Source organism: Solanum dulcamara, chromosome 3 (assembly GCF_947179165.1).
Source record: "Solanum dulcamara chromosome 3, daSolDulc1.2, whole genome shotgun sequence".
NCBI classification, from domain to species: Eukaryota; Viridiplantae; Streptophyta; class Magnoliopsida; order Solanales; family Solanaceae; genus Solanum; species Solanum dulcamara.
This window is the reverse complement of record NC_077239.1, coordinates 41180320-41200163: the sequence shown is the minus strand read 5'-3', so window position 1 is coordinate 41200163 and position 19844 is coordinate 41180320. Positions and strand designations below refer to the sequence as shown.

Genomic DNA, 19844 nt, shown 5'->3' with positions numbered 1-19844 from the left:
CTAACCAAGGAACCAACCAGAATTGGAGAGATAGTTGATAATTACCAAAGTTAATACTCAGACGTATTACAAATTGTCCAGTATTATCAGAGGTGGCAAAGGAGTCCCTACAATGTAAATTTGAAGAAGAAATTTTGAGATGTTTAAAAATGTGTTCAACTGATAAAGCACCTGGACCAGATTTCTTCATTAAATGTTGGGAGATAGTAAAACAGGACATCATGAATTCCTTCCATAACTTCTATGATCAAGAAGTTTTTGAAAGAAGTCTCAATGCTGCTTTCATAGCCCTTATCCCCAAGAAGAAGGGTGCCAAGGAACTAAGGGAGTTCAGGCCCATTAGTTTGATAGGTAGCATGTACAAATTATTTTCAAGTGCTGACAGAGAGATTGAAAGGAGTAATGGCAAAGCTGGTATATTCTCAGCAGATGACCTTTATTAAAGGAAGGTAAATCATGGATTCTGTCCTTGTTGCAAATGAAGCAGCGGACTCAAGACTGAAGCAGAAGAAACCTGGTATACTTTGCAAGCTAGACATTGAGAAAATATATGACCCTGTAAACTGAGATATGTATTGTGTCTTCTGGAGAGGACTGGCTTTGGGCAGAAATGGATTCATTGGATCAAATATTGCATCTCAACAGTGAGCTTTTCAGTCCTCAATTAATGGTTCACCTGCAGGAGTTTATCAGAGTACACAGGATGTAGACTTTGAGAAGAGAGATTTCATTAATTCTCAAGTGTATCTATACGGCCTGTTAGAATAGGAATAGGTATATACAAACCTACTTAGAGTAGGAATAGGAATTGGAATAGTTCTTCAATATTTTTCACATGGTATCAGAGCCTCTACGATCTTGGTAGAGAATCAAAGAGCTTCCGTTGCCGGTGGACAACTATTACCCATATATGCTGCTGTCTAGCCAATGATTATGTTTGCAAAAGTCGGGGACTCGGGGTCACCGTGTATCTTTCTGGTGACTATTTTCTCATATCTAATTTGCATAACACTGTGCATCTTTTCGGTGACTACTTTTTCATATTTAATTTGCGTAGTACCATGCATTTTTCTGGACTACTTTCTCATATCTGATTTGTGTAGCATCGTGCATCATTCTGGTGACTACTTTTTCACATCTTATTTGTTAGCACCGTGCCATTTTTCCGGTGACTGCTTTTTCATATCCGATTTGCGTAGCACCGTGCCATCTTTTCGATGACTACTCTCTTATTTGTGTAGGGTTTTGCCATCATTTCGACCCTATCCATATAATTTCTATTTTTCAGTAGGGTCGTGCGATCATTCCGACCCTATCCATAACATTCTCTTTCTCAGTAGGGTCATGCCATCATTCCAACCCTACCATATAATTTTATTTTTTTGATTATGACCACTTTCAACCATCAAATCTAATATCATTCTTGTTTAATGTCGACTTGGTCTATTGATTCCAAGACGATCCATATATTTTATATCAAATTTTAAGCACTTTCGGCAACCGTTGTAATGTGAAGAAGTCAACATGGAGCAACCACGGAGTTTTGTTGCTCAAGGGAGTCTGGTAGCCTTGTATGTCAATTGTGTAAGTCACTTTATGGTATGAAACAGTCTTTTCAAGCTTTGTTTGGAAAATTCAGCACTGCAATTCAGGAATTTATCATTTTGTGTTTTATCGACATTATGCATCAAATTCATTATTTCATTAGAAGACCAAGAACATTGAGATTGACTGGCATTATGCATCAAATCTAGTATTATATGAGAAGACTGATCACATTGAGATTGACTATCAATTTTGTGAAGTTAGTGATTAACTCGCAGATATCTCACCAAGTCCCTTATCGGTCCTCGTATTAATTACATTTGTAACAAGCTAGGTACACATGACTTGTATGCACTAGCTTGAGGGAGTGTTAGAATAGGAATAGGTATATACAACCCTACGTAGAATAGGTATATGTATAGGAATAGGAATAGGAATAGTAGTAGGAATAGAAATAATAATTAGTATCTTACTTGATAATGGATTGTATTGTAGTGTCTATAAATAGGATCTATGTGTAATAATGTAGATACACAATTCAATAATATTCCTCTTCAATATTTCTCACAGCGCCAATTATAGAGGTATTTATACATAACAGAATCCTAACTATGTATTATGAAATATGCAATTAAGGAAACAAAATAAAATCTCTATACTTTGGGAAACTAAATCAGATAAGAATTTGACTAATTAGGATTAGAGATCTGATCATATCAAAATGAGATCAGAATCAGGTTTAAATTTGATTAAATCTGAATAGAATTAGATTTATCAACAAAGGGGCCTTCTTAGGCAAAGAGGTCCTTTGTCACCCTTTCTGTTTTTGTTAGCTATGGAGGGACTTAACAACATAGCTAAAACTTGAAGTTGACTCATATACACTATGCAGATGATACACTCATATTTGTGATGCTGAAGAAGAACAACTTAGATTGCTGATGGTGATTCTGGTATTGTTTGAAGGGGTATCTGGCTTACACGTCAACTGGAGAAAAAGTTTTTTGTACCCCCTCAATGATGTCATAAATATGGAGCTTTTGGTTGCAATCCTAGGTGGTGAAGTTGGTTCCCTACAAACTATCTACCTAGGAATGCCTATGGGATCTAAGTCCAAATCTGTAGAAATCTAGAATAATGTGATTGAGAAATCTGAGAAGAAATTGGCCAAATGGAAGACTCAATATCTATCATTGGGTGGTACTTGGTAGATTGACTCTCACTAATTTAGTTCTTGATGCTTTTCCGACATACATGATATCTTTGTTTCCTATTCCAACAAGGATCATCAATAGGTTGAATAGCACAAGTAGTGTTAGAATTAGAATAAGAATAGTAATAGAAATAGTATATTGAATCCTACTTGGATAAGGATTATGATGTAGTGTCTATAAATAGGGCTTAATGCCTGTTTGGATTGCCTTATTTTAGGTGCTTTTAAGCTAAAATAGCTTTTAAGTAGTTTTGAAGTGTTTGGGTAAAGTTAAAGAGTGCTTATAAACACTTATTTTTAAGCCAAAATAACAAAAATAAGTCAAAAACCATAAATTAAGATTTCTAACTTATGGCTTTTGTCTTATAAGTCATAAGCCCAAAAGCCAATTCAAACATGCCCTTAGTGTAATAATGTAGATACATAATTCAATAATATTTTTCTCTTATATTTCTCACATGGTATCAGAGCATTGGTGAGAAATATCTGATAAAAGAAACTTAGGTCAAAACAATCGCTGTGCGTTAAATTCTGTCGACTTTCTAGGGCTGTTTTGCATCAACCCCGTATCTGTCAGTGTTGTGCAAAAACCAACACCACCATGGGCTCTCTGACCTCTCGCCACCATAAAACCTTCCACATGCCCCCACTCGCCATTGAAAGTAGCCTTCTTCGGCGAGATCTACACCACGTGCTGAGTGCGTAATCCTCTTTCAGGCCACTTTTTCCAAAAGTATCGCTGTGCATCATTCAGTGAACTCAACAGTCATTGTGCAAATTTCGATGACCACTCACAACTATCTCTGTTTTTGTTGGTGTTGTGCAAAATTCAACACCACCACAAGGTCCAACCATCTACGATGACCAAAGCCCAACCAGTGTCGCCATTCGCAAGATTCTCATGCATCCTCATGCTGCAGCTAGATCTAGGGTTCCAGCGATCCCGTTAGTTCCACGGGCCAATGCATGAGCTTGTTCCACCAGTTTTCTGGCAATATTCTTGTTAAAATATCAAATCATCTATTGATTTTGAGACCATTCATATAGTTTATACGAGATTTCGAGCACTTTTCGGCTATTGCTGCACTGTTTCCAACTAATTTGAATTTCCAGTAGTGTTTTCTCTCTATTTCAAGTTCACTTTTGCTATAGGGTATTCTCATATTAGCTGTATTACAGTGATATTTTCTCTCTCGTGGGTAAAATAGCATTTGTCTGCCTTTTTCTATCTATGGCTTGCCGTACGCCATTGGCCTCCTCATCACTTGGACATTAAGAATGCTTCTCCAAGGTGTCTTAAGGAAGAGGTCTATATGGAACAACCACCTAGTTTAGTTGTTCATGGGGAGTCTGGTAGCATTGTATGTCGATTGCGCAGGTCATTCTATGGTTTGAAACAGTCTTCTCGAGCTTGGTTTGGAAAGTTCAAACACAGTAATTCAGGAGTTTGACATGACTCGTAGTGGAGTTGATCACTCTGAATTTTATCGACATTCTACACCAAATTTGTGTATCTGTTTGATAGTTTATGTTGACGATATCGTTATCACCGACAATGATCAGGATGTTATTATTAATTTGAAGCAACATCTCTTTTAGCATTTTCTGACTAAAGACCTCCGCAGATTGAAGTATTTTCTAGGTATTGAGGTTGCTCAGTCCAGATCAAGTATTGTTATTTCGCAACGCAAGTATGCCTTAGACATTCTTGAGGAGACAAGAATGATGGGATGCAGACCCATTGAAATTCTTTTGGATTTGAATGCTAAGCTCTTGCTAGGACAGGGGAGCCACTCAGCGATCCTAGAAGGTGTAGATGGCTAGTTGAAAAGTTCAATTATCTTACCATGACTAGACCTGGCATTTCTTTTTATGTGAGTGATGCAAGTCAGTTTACGTCCCCCCCTTGTGATAGTCATTGGGATGCGGCTGATCGTATTCTGCGATATATAAAATCGACTCCAGGTAAAGGACTACTCTTCGAGCATCGAGGCCATGATCATATCATTGGATGTACAGATATTGATTAGGCAAGATCACACTTTGCTAGATGTTCTACATTCACATATTATGTTTCAGTAGGAGGTAATTTGGTGTTTTGGAAGAGTAAGAAACAACGTGTGGTTTCTCAATATAGTGTAGAAGCTAAATATCGAGAAATGGCTATAGCAACTTGTAAGCTAGTTTGGATTAAACTTGTTGCCGAGAGAACTAAAATTTGGAGAAATCGATTAGATGGAACTTGTTGCATATTGCTTTTGTTCAAGCATGATTGTATCCTATGTCATGCATTAACCCTGATATGATGCTGGCTCCTAAAGTATTGCCATTTTTCTTTTCCAGAGCTGGAGACAACAGCTGTAAAGATGACACAAATGTACTGTGAAAATCTCCCACTATCAAAAGATTTGGATGCTCAAGAGAGTATGTATGGCGAAGATCTTCTGTCTATGGCATGTAACTTGTTGGTCCAGGTTTGTATTTTTCCATATGGTATTATAGTGCTCTATTCATTTTGTATATTACAACCACAATTGTGTGACTCGAAAGCTGCAGGTTCAAACTGCACCATATTATGTCTAGTAGTCTTTATTTTAACAAGATATTCCTTTAAATGGTTTTCTAGTAATTAAAGATCAAATCTTGTTACCTGACATGTTTTCTTGGTTGGTAGCTTTGAACATGTTGAAGTGTGTGACTATTTCATCTAAAAGATTAAGCTGTTAGAGAGAGAACTTTTTATTTTCTAAATTATGTCTTCAACATGTCCCTAGTGTGCAGGCTTGATTCTTTTTGATGAGCTAAGCACGTGGAAATTCTATTTGATAATGATTTCAATTAAATTTTAAATAGTTAGAGAGATTACACATTTTATTTCTTAATTATGTCCTCGACAGTACAGTTACCAGTTTTGAAAAATAAAGTACATTTAAGAATATTTTTTAGAGGATACGTGGTTTTGTATGTCGAGAAGTGTTGCAGGTCCTTTCCTTATTCTTGAAGATTCCAAAAAGTAGTTGATATATTATCTGAATTACAAGCTCGAAATAACCTTCTGGCTAAAATTTGTGTTTTAATGATCTAAAACTAGTACTGCCGTCTAGCACTATCTGATCATGCATGAAGTCGTCATCATGCTGGCTTATTTTCGTGAATGTATGCTTTCTCTAAGAGTTAATGTTTTTTCCATCAATATTTTGACATGTTTTCATCTCCCTTCCACTAAAATTATGAGCCACATGTAGAAATATGTGGAAATGTGATGTGCCCCAATATGTTAAATTGCTTACTTTTGTTTGCAAAACTTGGTTTATAGCCTGTTTGACCAAACTTTTTTGGAAATTAACCTTTTTTTCCCCGGAAAAACCATTTTTTTTTGGAACTGGTAACTTGTATTCATTGATCTTAAGGGTAGGCTGGCCACCTCCAAAAATAATTTACAAGTGCAACTAATTACAAAGCTCCTAAGAAGTCCACTATTTGTACTTCCTCTTCTATACATTGTTCTTTACCAAGGACATATATAGGTAATACAGTTCCATTTGATCTTTTGTAAGGAACTAGATCTTCCTTCAAAAATCCTATCATTTCTTTCCTTCCAACTGTTCCACCAAATACAAGCTGGTATTGGTTTCCACCACTTTTTTTGACTCTTGCTTCCACCCCTTCTGATCTAACAGTTCAGTAAATCTGCAGTATGCTCTGGCATTGTCCGTTCCTCCCTAGCCAAAGAGATAGAAAGAGCCCAAACTTGTGATGTTACTTACAATGTAGGAACACATGGCTATTAGTTTCTGTGGATGTATGAGATGGGTGCTTTGTTGGTGAAAAAGTGAAGAAAGAAGAGAGGGCCTTCTTCTCTTGAAAAGGGGACGAGGAGGATGCTGCAGGAAGGAGAATGGGAAAAAGAGAGAAAAAGTAAAAGAAAAAAGCAAAAAAGAGTGAAATGTTATCTTGTCTTCTAATTTCTTTCTTGTCATTACATCCACGTTCCTTACAAGTGTAATTGACACACTTTTGTCATATATCTAAATCTATGCCACAAAAGCATGGATAATGGTCAATGGTGTTTATTATGCATTTTTTTTTTTGCTAAATAGAGGTGTTAAGTCGAGGAAAGTCCTAGTATGAGGGCTGGTTTTGCAAAACCGTGCAAGTTACGTTGATTTAAGTAAAATTTATATTGATTAATCTTTTATGTATTTGCGATTTTGTTTTTACATTTTAATCAAGTAAAATCAAAAGCTTAATTAAGCTTTTCGTAATAAATATTTAAAATATGTTATTTATTTAAATTATACTAACTGTAAAGTGAATATGTAGATGTTCTTTTTCTTAGTTTGACACTCAGAATCACTTTTTGAAAAGATGGGCTAAACAAAAACGTTTCTCTAGTACTGACCAAAACCCTTCTCAAATGGATTGTCTGAATACAAATTACAGTTCTCCCCAAGAACTTCTCTGTGAGTTCTTTTTGGCAGAAGTGCTTTCAAAATAATCATATTTGGGAGATCGGCCAAATGTGCCTTTACTGTCTCTGAGTCTGTTTAGTGATTGCTTTCAGCTTGTGTATGTCTTTGACTTTAAGATGATTTGGATTTTCATAATTTCCCATTGCTGAGTCACTATCTTACTTTCTATTGACATAACAAGGAGAAGTCTTGTAATTTTCTTGTGTAACTGTCCAACTGATCAATCTTCTTACCCTGGCTGTAGCTCTTTTGGCGTACTAGGCACATCGGGTATCTGGTGGAATCAGTTATGATCTTGGAATTTGGTTTGACAGTACGAAGGTTAGAAGGTTTTAATTCTTATATGGCTTCTAATTTAGCACATTCATAATTTGCTAACCCATTGATCAGATTTATACCTTTCATGAATGTGCAAAAAAGCGAAGACATGTTAACTGATGGATGACTTACAAAAAATGTCCATAATATGGTAGACTTGATTGATGGATTCCGTTCTTTATTTTCATTCTAATTTTGAGGTTCATGTCTTGCACACCATGCACTTGTTGCCTCTCCAAGATAGTGTTTATTAGATCTGGGAGATTTGGTAATGGTCTTAAATGCAGAAGTTATAGATATGGTAGCCAGAGGCTAATTTGTTACATTAAACTAAATTTGGCGTGCAGTAATCAGCAAGCGGGCATATGGACCATAAAATTTGTTGAAGATGTATTGAATCTGCAATATACACTCACATGCATGTACATGTGAGCAATTGATACTAGCAGCAGGTGATGATATCTAATGAGGAACTTCTATTTTATGCACATTTTCGCTGGTCTATATTCTCCATTGGCCAGCAGACTGTCACTCTTTAATATTTACATATACAATAGAATGGTCAAACTTTATGAGGTGTATGTGAATGGGTTGGGTTGTTCCGTATCTTCTTGGGATGTGAACAATGTCAAAAGAGTGTTTTTCCTTGAGATCATCTGTTCTACTTATGTTAGATAACTGAGTAGTCCATGAAGTATGAATTTGGGCAACTCAAGAAAGGGAATTCTTTAAAGGCAAATGGTATTGTGAATGTCATCCACCACCAAAAGTTGTGGTGGGGTGGTACTTACCCGTCCATCCTTAACCAGATTTCCCCACAGGAAATGGGACTTTCCGACTCAAATCCGGAGTGGTTGGGCTCCAAAGCAAGCACCAGATACAGGGTGGGAAACCAAAAAAAAGAAAAAAAGAAAAAAAATGATTACCAAGGAAAGATGGAAATTTGGTTCTAAGGTGCTAATGTTCGTAAATGCTCAAAAGTACTCAACGTTGTGTGGAAATGGAATGGTATTGAACATTTTGGGTCTCTCCAAAACAGAAAGAGTGTCATGTAATTGGAACGGAGAGAGGGTAAATACTTTGCGAAAGCGTGTGATAGATTTCTATGAAAGTACTCGAAGACCTGGACAGCTCATTCTAGGGGATGTTATTCCTTATCAAAAAAAGATCATAGGGGAGGTATTTTTAATTTTTTTTGTAAAAAAATTAGGTAATCATTTGTATTAATAAACCTTCCCAAAAGGTATGGAGTTGTCAAACTTACAAACGTTCAAAAGTATAAGGGATCTCCTATTCAAAAAACTTGCAACCTTATACACTGCCAATTCAATCTACTAATTCTCCTACCCCCCCCCCCCCCCCCCCCCCACACACACACAAAAAAAAAAAAATAAAAAAATAAAAAAATAAATAAAAATAAAAATAAAATAAAATAAAAATTATGCTTACACCAAAAGAAGAATTGACTAAGATAATTCATCCTAATCTTCTGGATGGTATTGCTAGTATTTTCTAAATGTCTTGATGATATCCTCTCCTTCCAGACTATCCATTAAATACAAGCAGGGATTATTTGCCAGCAGTCCTCTTTGCTGTTTCTCCTCCCCGCATTGTTCCAAATGCTCAAAAACTCCAGTGTAGAGCTAGGCCCGACCGATTTAAACCCCAATATACAAATGAACATGTGCCACACATTCGTAGTTGTCTTGCAGTGTAGGAAAAAATGCTCATTATTTCACCTTCTTGACCACATAATAGACATCTTGAACAAATTTGAAGACCTCTTCTTTGTAACTTATCTTGAGTAAGACATGCTTTCCTTACCACCAACCAAACAAAACATTACCTTTACTGGAACTTTAGCTTTCCAAAGGATCTTCCAAGGCCAATTCACTTTCTGGTGTCTTTCGTGATTCAAATTGCTATTGACATGACTGAAACTTTGTCTTTGCTGTCCAACCCCTATTTAAGTTGATCTAAGTTCTCTGTAATACCACTGGAAGTATGCAGAAGTTGAAGCATTGAGGCAAGACTCTCAATTTCCTGGTCATTGAGAGCCATTCTGAAATTCAAATCTCAACCTTGTTGAGTCCAAATTCGTTGTATCTTAGCATGCTTTTGGAGGCTTATATATATAGAATAGGGAAGGTAGACTTCAAGTTGTCCATGGATCCTCCCAGAACTCAGTCTTACTCCCATCTCTCACTGCGATATCTACTTTGCCCCAAAAATCCTTCCACTGATTTCTTATGGATCTACAGACACTAGTGCCATATGCACTTGTAACTTCATTTGTGATCCACTGATTTACCAATCCATACTTCTGAATGATGAAATTTCTCCACAGTGCCATATCTTCCATGTTTAACCTCCATAGCCATTTTTGCAAAAGACGTCTGTTGTGTAGCCTCAGATTTTTAATGCCCATACCACCTTAAATCTTATTGAGAGTGATAAATCCCATCTCACCAGGTTGCTGCTTCTGTTCTCTTTGTTGCCTTGCCAAGAAACTCTCTCCTCAGTTGCTTGCAAGAAGTTTCAAATTTGGTACTTGGTTGACTGGAAATAAGAAGCTTTTACTCCAGTTCACATGTAAGACAGAAATAGCTTAAAAAGTAACCAGGATTGCCCTAAGATGCCTTATCTGATCCACTTCAGCCTCACTAAAAACAGGGGAGTCATCTGCATATAATTAATGATTTCAGAACCATCACCAACATTTAACTGAATTCCAAAGCCTCTGACCCATCCATTATCCTTAGCTGTCCTGATCATCTGATTGAGACCCTCCATTGCTAACAAAATCAGGGGGGGGGGGGGGACATTTGAAGATAACCAATTGGGAAAGTGAAAGTTAGTGCAGATTAAGAGAGAATGGGCTGCCGAGAATGATGCCATACTATTCTTTGTTCTTGTTGCACAAGTGGCATAGCTTTAAACTATTGCAGGAAGCCTGAAGCTTTAATTTACCCATCTTTTAATATAAAATTTGGAATGAATTTTTATTGTTACTTCTCTACATATATAGAGTTTCAGCTATTGAAGTCATATGCTATAAAAACTTTAGTTCCTTGTCATATGATCATAGAACTGTGCTGATCTGAATTTTGATAATCCTTCATGATACTTGATATCTTTTAAGTGCTTGGATTCTCTTTAAAGATTGTTTTTATGACGTGTGATATCTATGGTGAATGGTTGACAGACATGTTTCACAGTACAAGATTTTGCTGTTGCATTTGTACTCTCACTGGAATTCTCTTCCGTTGGCTTATGAATGGTAAGAACTAGTTTCGTCTTGGTCCCCCAGAAATCAGCACATTACATGTTTGTATTATGTTTTGTTTCTGTCATTTTGGAAATCAGTTCTTTGGGATTTCATTGTTTACGCTTCTGTCTGTCTTATATGGTAATAGTTCTGCTCTTCCTATGTAGGTATAAAACATTGGATGTGAAGAACATATTGTTGGAAACTGTATCACACCACATTTTGCCACAGATGTTAGCATCGCCATTGTGGGCTGATTCAACAGATATTTTGAGGGATTATTTAAGATTCATGGATGATCACTTCAGAGAATCTGCTGATCTTACATTTCTTGCATATCGTCATCGAAGTTATTCTAAAGTAAGTGACCTATGAATATCATCCTTTCGGTGTTTACAGTTCTAAATTTACCATCCCAGTTCAAGCTGTGTTATGGTGGGTTCTTTTTGTTCAAATAGAATAATCTCAGCTTTAAGAGTATGCGTTTTTTCTAATGTGGAAACTAAATACTTATATGATTTATCCAACATTAGTTGTTGAAGATAAATTATCAAACATTCTAAAAGCAAATTGATGTTGTAATCCAAGTTTCAAAATGCACTTGTCCCTTTTTTCTTGTCATCTTTGGCTTAGATTGCTCTTTTTTGCCATCTCAAATCTTCCCTCCGTTCTCTCTCTTTTACAAAGCTCTGATGAGATTGACGTGAGCACAACTTGGCTAGTTGTATGCTATTGGTGAGAGTACGACTTGGCCTGTTATGAATGCATGTCAAACTACAAGATATAAAGATATTTTGGCATTCACGCTGTTGATGGAAGTCAATAAGCGACTTTGCTATTGACGAGAGTGCTACTTGGCCAGGTTAAATTAGACCACACGATAGATATCAGATTGTTTCCGTCATAGGCTTGAATCCTACTTGCTGACCTGTTCTTAGTTTAGTTCGTAATATTTGTGGAACTGTTTTTGTTGAGGTTTAAATGAATAGATTTAAACTTGCAATCCAGTTGCTATCATTTTGGAGGGTATAGCATGTGTGCCCTGTGGCATCACGTTTAGTCTCACTGGGACTCCTCTTGTTCTTTGCTTTCTGTTGCTTTCAACATTAGAAGAAGGAAACTAGCCTCTTATATTAGTGTAGGAATCCTGCGTCTATATAGGAAGTAGCCTTTTAGCTGAAGGTCAGTGAACTTGTGAAGTACCTATTTCCTAAAATAGTACATGAATTCTCTTACCTTTATTTGTACAGTCTGTACTCTTCTTCCAAAGTAAGTAAAGTAAGGTTAAGTTGTTTTTAGCAGTTTTGAGAGCATTTTGCGCAGACGTGGTTTGGTAATTGCTTTTTCCACTGTTGTCAACCTTTTCTCTTGTTATAGCGAGTGCGGAAAGAGACTAACAGGAAGTACCTTTAGCTCTTTCTGGACAACTTAGTTCTTGCGATGTGAGTTCGGAGTGGGTATTTGTTGGGGCAATTATTTATTTTCTGGTTTAGAAGCTTACACTGCTTATCATAATGATTCGCTTTTAGTATCATTTCAAATGGTTCCCTTGTTGAACGAAAGGATAAATTAGTAATCATACAAATGAGTTAGCACAATGGTAACAAAATCTTCATTTGTGAACTTTTTTAGGTTATTGAATTTGTTCAGTTCAAGGAGCGATTGCGACAATCTAGCCAGTATTTGATGGCAAAGATTGAAATACCCATTCTGCAGTTAAAGCAGAAAGCAAATAACATTGAAGAAGGGGAGGTAACCTTTTTTCTTGTCACCTAAGTTTTTCTTCTGTTCTTTGTTTGCATGTTTGTGTCTGCAATCACTTTGAAATACATTTTAGCCCTAGGATTGTTGGATTGGACACCTATTTCACCTAATCTTCACTTTCCCCGTTGATTGAATAAAGTGAAACTATAGATAAATCTGTCAAACTTGAAACAATAGGTCAAAAAGAAGAAAATGCATACATTTTTCTCTTTCCCCTTGACTCTTTTCTTTGTTATCTTTTAAATTTAGCATCAGCTGATTAACTAGATAACATAATTTAGTAAATAGCGCTTATGGTTCTGTAATTTTTATTTTCTGTAAAAAGAGCTTATGGTCAAGTTGGTCAATGCTGTTGGTTTTAGGATACTTGCTATCAGAAGTGGTATTATGACCTATAAAGCCGAACGCATTTATGTGCTTTATCTGTTAATTTTGATGGATTTTAATGGTTCTACTTTTCCCAGCAAGTTTCAGGGTGTAACACACACACACATGTGGGTTTTACTAACCTACTACATGAAGTTAGTAGGTTAGCATCGTCACATTTTAATTCTCCAAAATACCCCCAACAATACATGCCAGCACATTAAAAATGAGGGGATTTATGTCTTTATTGATTCTCATTGATACGAGTCTCGAACACTTGACCAAGTGGAAGACTTCAAAGTATTTAATCTACCACTAAGCTCAAGGATTTCATCAAAATCCCTAATCCTCCCTCCCTCTGCGTTTCTCTCTTATTTTGTTTCCTGATTAAACTCCAGCAGCCCAGTCCCAAATTTCTTTTCTATCCTCCTCTGCAGTCTTCTTTTAGAAGCATTTCTGCAAAACTTTCCAGCGACATAACAAATTCTGATGCCAAGGAAAGGTAATGACATGATGAGTTCTTCTGGGGAATTGAACTTTTGCAAGACTTCCAGACGAACAATGATGTACTAAATAGTGAGTATTGCTGAGTTCAGTGAAAATAAAATTAATTACAATTGAACAATTAACATGATAATAATTTATTCTATTTGATACTGCATTTGTTCAATATAATTGAAGAGAAAAATTAAAGCCGCATGGGAAGAATACGTGTTTGAATCTTTCTAAAACATTCAAACAGGCATCATGAAGTCAGAAAGGAAGCAAAATACTATGTACACCATAAGCTGATCCATAAATAGTGGCACTAAAAACTTAGTAAATTAAGAAATCATACACATTCAAGATTTTGCTCCCTGTTGCCTGAAGTGTTATAGATAGGTTCCAGATAACGTCTCTGGGATGCAGGTGAAAAGTTGAGGAATTTGGGTTATGGAAAAAAATACCCTCATCTTTAATGTCCTAGCATGTACTCTTAGAGAATTAAACATGTGGGCAGTAAGTTTAGCAAAACCGTGTGTGTGTGTGTGTGTGTGTGTGTGTGTGTGTGTGTGTGTGTGTGTGTGTATGTGTGTATATATATATTTGAAAGGTAGGAAGGTTTACACACTTGTGCTTCCGTTACTGAAAACTTGCTAGGGTGGGGTATTTAAACGTATTCTACTGTAATGTGTTAGTGACAAATTTTCATTTTGGGATTGCTTAGGGCATTCTGGAAAGCTTGAAACAAGGAGTTCAGTTTCTTGAACTCTCAGATGAAATTGGAACCAAATCATTGACCTTCAATGAAGAATTGCAGCTGCGTCCCTGGTGGACGCCAACTTATGACAAAAATTATCTCTTAGGTTAGTATATGATGCACCTGTTCATATGATTTGGGACAATTTTATGTAATTTTTCTAGTGCGGATAAATTTTTATCGGCCTTGCTGTAGTAAATTTTCTTTCCAATGTTTACTGCATATGTAATGTCTTTAAGATGACTCCCTGTCTTTGTGTGCAGAGCCATTTGAAGGAGTATCTTATTGCACCGGACAAACCTTGGTATGAATTTTTGTCTTTTATATTGTATACACTAGTTTGATGTTTATTCAAGGGGATGTACAAGAGTACATGGTAGAGTTCATTTCAAGATTAAAATTTTTAAAGTTGCGTCAAGATTTTTTTCTCTATTAACCGTGGTGTTTGGGCCAGCTCGCACACTCCTCACTGATTACGCGGAAACTTGCCACCCCAACTAGCATAGGTACCCGGTAACTCCAACCACTAAGATTAGGAAAGATGGGAAGAAACCATCATTAGTATTTTTGTCTCAGTTGGGATTTGAACCTGAAACCTCATGGTTCTCAACCCACTTGATTGACCTCTAGGCCACACCTTTGGGTGCAATTTCATGTCAGGATTAATTACAGGGATAATTTTAGAGACCTCCTTCCAGGTTCAACTTTGTAATACTAATTTCCCTTGTGATTTACGATATTATGCTTGCATTTCCTTTTTTTTTTTGGGTAACAATTCTTTTAACCTATTTATCATTAATATATAAAAAATATGACTAATTTGCCTTTCTAGTATAATCTTTCGTTCAATTGATTTTGTTAATATGTTTTAGAGTGGAACTTTCAAAATGTCTTTGTCTAACAATTCAATTTAACTTCAGAAAAAAAAATGGTTTCATTTGATCTGACAAACCTAAGAATAGTAGCATACTATTGAACATAGGCTGAAGAAAGTTAAAAACAAATGAATCATTGAAATAATGGTAGAAAATTAGACTGAGCACACACGACCAATTGCACGCTGGCAAGGGAAATCACTTACCGAAATCAAAGTGCATTCTACCGTCAAAAAAACCAAAGTTGATTTTGTTTTTTTGGTTTCCCACCCGGTGTCCGGTACCCACATTGGAGCCCGACTAAATCTGGATTCTCGCCGGGAAGTCTCACATTGAGGGGTAAACCGCTCCCTAACAAAGGCGACTCCGTACCCAAGGGGGACTCGAACTCAAGACCTCTAGTTAAGGATGAATGAGTACTTACCACTCTACCACCACCCTTGTTGGTAAAACCAAAGTTGATTTGTTAATACCCAAAGTAATTAATCCATATTTCTTCTTTATATGAAAAAGAACTGACACGAAGTTTTCTGGAAGTTCTTGAATGTTGAATTATTTTAAATGTTTTGTACAACCTCTTCCATTAACCCCCTTTTGCAAAGGTTCCATCTGCAATTTGTATGCATACTCAATATCACAATCACTTGAAATAGTACAAACACTATATGAAATAAATAGGCATTCTATCATTGATCAGATCTACTCAGGGAATAGACAGATGCTGTGCTACATGGACTAATCTGCAAGGGTAAATATTTCACAATGGTTAAGGAGAAAGTAGGGTAACTATTCCATAGACGAGTCTGACGAAGCAGTCTATCATTCTTCTTGTGTTTGTTGAAGTCGTAGAATTATACATGATTGGTGTTTTTCAAGTTGCATCTTTAAAAAAGAGTGTTTACATAACAAATAAAATAAAAGAGTATATTGCAAGGGAAAATTAGTTAGATCATATTTTTTTGAGATTGGCAACTGTTTCTATTTCTGTAAATCAGTACATGGGTTGTACTGAAAACCATATTTACATAATGAACTCTAAAGGTACTGTCCTATCCCTATAATGTGTCTAAAACATCAATGATAGAGACAGTGTCATTAGAGTAAATCTGATTACACCAAAAACACAAAGTTAGAATACAATTTAGTTTTACTTGTTGTATATTACTTTCCCTGTTCTCAAAAACTCTTAAGATTTCTCTCTTTCCAAATAGTCCACCAAATAGTAGCAGGAATGATTCTCCAGTTGCTTCTGTTCTTTGCTTATGATCCTGCTTCTTCCCAACTGTATAAGGCCTCTGAAATTCTACCAAGCATGGCCCATGAGATGTTTTTGAGCCTTAGGAATAGACTCCACAATTGGCCAGTGACCTTACACCGGATGAACAATTGATTGACTGTCTCTGCCGTTTCCCCATAAAAAAACATCTAGAACATAGAGGAATCCCCCTCTTCATCAAATTATCCTATGTCAACACAGCTTCCTTAGCCAGTAACCACACAAAGCAGGCCACTTTGTGTGGGATCTTGGCCTTCCAGATGTGTTTCCAGGGTCATTTAGGTGCCGGCATAATTGGATGGTTCAACTTCCTATATGTTGCACTTACTTTAAAAGTCTCTTTACAGTTAGTTCCCCAACCACTGCAATATGTCCTTCCCTGTCTCCAAGCCATTAAATTGTTCAATGATGCTGAAGAATTCTGTAACTCTCGGAATTTTCCAATCATTGAGGTGCCTTCTAAATACAAAATTCCACCCATGAGGGGTCCATAGTTCAGCTATTGTACTTTGCTGCTGAGAAACCAAATTGTGTATATCTGGGAAGAGTGTCTCCATATTTCCCGCCTCATGCCAGTCCTCCTTACAAAATCTAGTTTTAGTGCCATCTACCACTTTAATCTTGGTGTTTGGTTTGGATTCATTCCAGCGTGATCTGATAGATTTCCACAAACTAACACCATAGGGAGTGGTAACTTCTTTTGTCATCCAATTATCACTCTCCTCATATTTTGCTTTTATGACTGCCCCATAAATTCTGATTATCATTGGAGTACCTCCAAAGCCACTTCATTCTCAGAGCTTTGCTTTGATTCTTCAGGTTCTTTATCCCCAAACCCCCAACTCTCTTATCATTAATCACTTTTTCCCATTTGACTAAGTGATACCCCATCCTTTCCTTGTTGCCTTGCCATAAAAACTTTCTCCTGATGTTGTCCAACCTATTAATGACTCCTGGTGGGACAGGAAATAAAGACATCATATATGTTGGGAGCGCATCAAGCACAGAGTTGATCAGAGTTGGCCTTCCTCCAAGTGAGAGGTACTAAGACTTCCACCTTGCTAGTTTCATCTCACACTTCTCAATCACCCCATTCCAAATTTCCAAGGAGTTGGATTTGTCCCCTAAAGGCATACCCAAATAAGTAATTGGAAGAGTATCATCTGCATATGTAAATAACTGTTTCTATCATCTGGTAGAACTCCACTATTTCCCCTTGGATCCTTTCTGGTTCTTGGACTATATTCCCCTGAACAAGTAGTTGATCTATGTTGTTATATCTCTTGTGTGCATTAGCCATTTTATGGAAGAACTTGGTATTCTTGTCCCCTTCCTTTAGCCAAAGAGATCTTGACCTTTGTCTCCAGTATATCTCTTCATTTTTTATTCAACCATTCAGGTTCAAAAGTAAAGTTGCCTTTTCCATTGCTTCATCTTCTGTTAAAGCTCTATCAGTGGCAATATTTTCCTAGTCACCAGCTTTTCCAGAACTTTCTTCCTCTGTTGGCCAAGACTTCCTTGCTCACTTCTACTCCATTCCTTCAATTGATGTTTCAAAGCTTTTAATTTAGATGTCAAGATGTAGTCAGGATTCCCAGTATAATCAAATGAGTTCCACCACATCCTAACTCTATCTGTGAACCCATCAGTCCTTAACCACCAATTCTCAAATTTGAAATAACTTTTGTTCTTCTTCCAGGAACCACCTTGAAGAGCGATTGGGGAGTGATCTGACATTATTCTTTGCATAGTATACTGTTTCAGGTTGCTAAAAGCATCATCCCATTCTTGAGATACCAGGATCCTGTCAATTCTTGAAGCTATCTGACGGTTATCCCCTTTAAACCAAGTGAACTTCGCATTTCCCAGTTGGAGATCAATTAGATTCAAATCCTCAATCAGATCGGAAAACTCTCTCATCCCTATTGTTCTCCTAGTACAATTTTTCTTTTCTGAAGCATATCTGGCCACATTGAAGTCTCCACATATTGCCCATGAACCTTCAATTAATCCTCCGATAGAGCCGATTTCTTCCCATACTAATCTTCTTTCCACATAGCAATTTGGTGCATAAACTCCTGTAATGTGGCAGGAAAAGTCCTGCACTTGTGATTCAAATTTACAGGTTATAGTATAGGACCCTGTCTCTAGTACCTCCCCCTTCCATATTCTACTATCCCATAACCTCATTATCCCTCCTCTTGTTCCACTTGCCTCCAAACATGCCATTTTGACGCATCTACCCCCCCCCCCCTCCCCCCCCCCCAATCTGCCTTACCAACCCAATGATTTCCTCCTGTAATTTGGTTTCTTGTAAACAAATGATGTCAGCTTTCCAGTCCCCCATAATGTTCTTGATAACCCTCCTCTTATCTCTATTATTTAAACCCCTTACATTCCATGATACTAGTTTGAATTGCATCATGAAATGGTTAGGAAATTTCTCCCCTTTTGTCTGCCCCCACCACTCTTGAATTTCACATCAAATAGCTTTTCAATTCTTTAGAACCTTTGAGCCTTGTCTTCTTATAAACCACTGCAGCATCCTGATGTCTGGCTTGTCTGGCACTATCCACCTGTAATAGAAGTTCCAAAGCTTCTTGTTCATGGCCTTGGAAGTCGGCACCAAGTAATTTCCCCAATCTGATCAGATTTTGTTTTACCCAAACAGACATCTCTCTCTTTCTGTAATTGAACGTTGTTGTTGTGTGCGCAAAGGCTCAGCCTCTTCAACCTCCCATTCTTCAATGGAGGTCACTAATCTTTGCTGTAGTGTATTGCATGGAACTTCCTCCACTCCCCTGTCCATCTCGTCCCTAATCAGTATTTGCGACTTTGGATCCTTCGTGGTTTGCAAGACAGCATCTATCAAAACATCACTCGAACTGATTATTGACATCTCCTTCTCGTTGCTCTGTTCTGTTCTATGCTGCATACATAACTGGCTTTTTGTATCTTGAAAAATCCCGTCTTCTTTGAAGATGGGCTGGGTTGACATTGTTGTGCTATTAAAAATGACCAGACTTGCTGGGTCCGGCCCACTGGTTCCTTCATTTAAAAATTCTGGCCTTTTATTGAGGTCCAAGGCAGCATCCTTCATTAAAAAGGGCATGTGACTGTCATGTGTGTCAGTGGGTACCACCACTTTTGACAGCTTTTTTCTTCCCACATGGGTCTGTGTACTAGAATCCCTATTTTTAAGGGATTTCTGATCTGGGGCATAGAGGTTTCTCTTTATTACCCTCTCGTCTTACTAAACATAAGTTGGAGCAAAGTAGGGATCTTTTTGTACAACGAAGCATACCGATTCTTCATTAGTCTTCAGAGTTTCAGGCGGTGGACCTGAATATCTGCTTCTACACGGCCCGATTTCAACAGCTAACTTTCCCCATTTCTCATTGAAACTTCTGATTTCAGAACTGCTGCTGCAAGTTTTACAGTTCTAGCTTGTTGGGTTTGGGGTTGTTGACTGTGCAACTTTGATTTTGAATGCACCCCATCTGTTCG

The 19844-nt window shown here is 37.2% G+C and overlaps 1 protein-coding gene across 1 annotated transcript in view; it reads left to right on the top strand.

The window, feature by feature from the left end:
* The window catches only part of LOC129882542 (N-terminal acetyltransferase B complex auxiliary subunit NAA25), a 36319-nt gene that overhangs the window by 11423 nt on the left and 5052 nt on the right, over window positions 1-19844 (top strand). The window contains exons 11-17 of the mRNA XM_055956889.1: window positions 5102-5232; window positions 7475-7551; window positions 10754-10828; window positions 10984-11176; window positions 12449-12568; window positions 14154-14292; window positions 14450-14490. Coding sequence (XP_055812864.1) covers window positions 5102-5232; window positions 7475-7551; window positions 10754-10828; window positions 10984-11176; window positions 12449-12568; window positions 14154-14292; window positions 14450-14490 — 776 coding nt within the window. The remainder of the gene's footprint in view (window positions 1-5101; window positions 5233-7474; window positions 7552-10753; window positions 10829-10983; window positions 11177-12448; window positions 12569-14153; window positions 14293-14449; window positions 14491-19844) is intronic.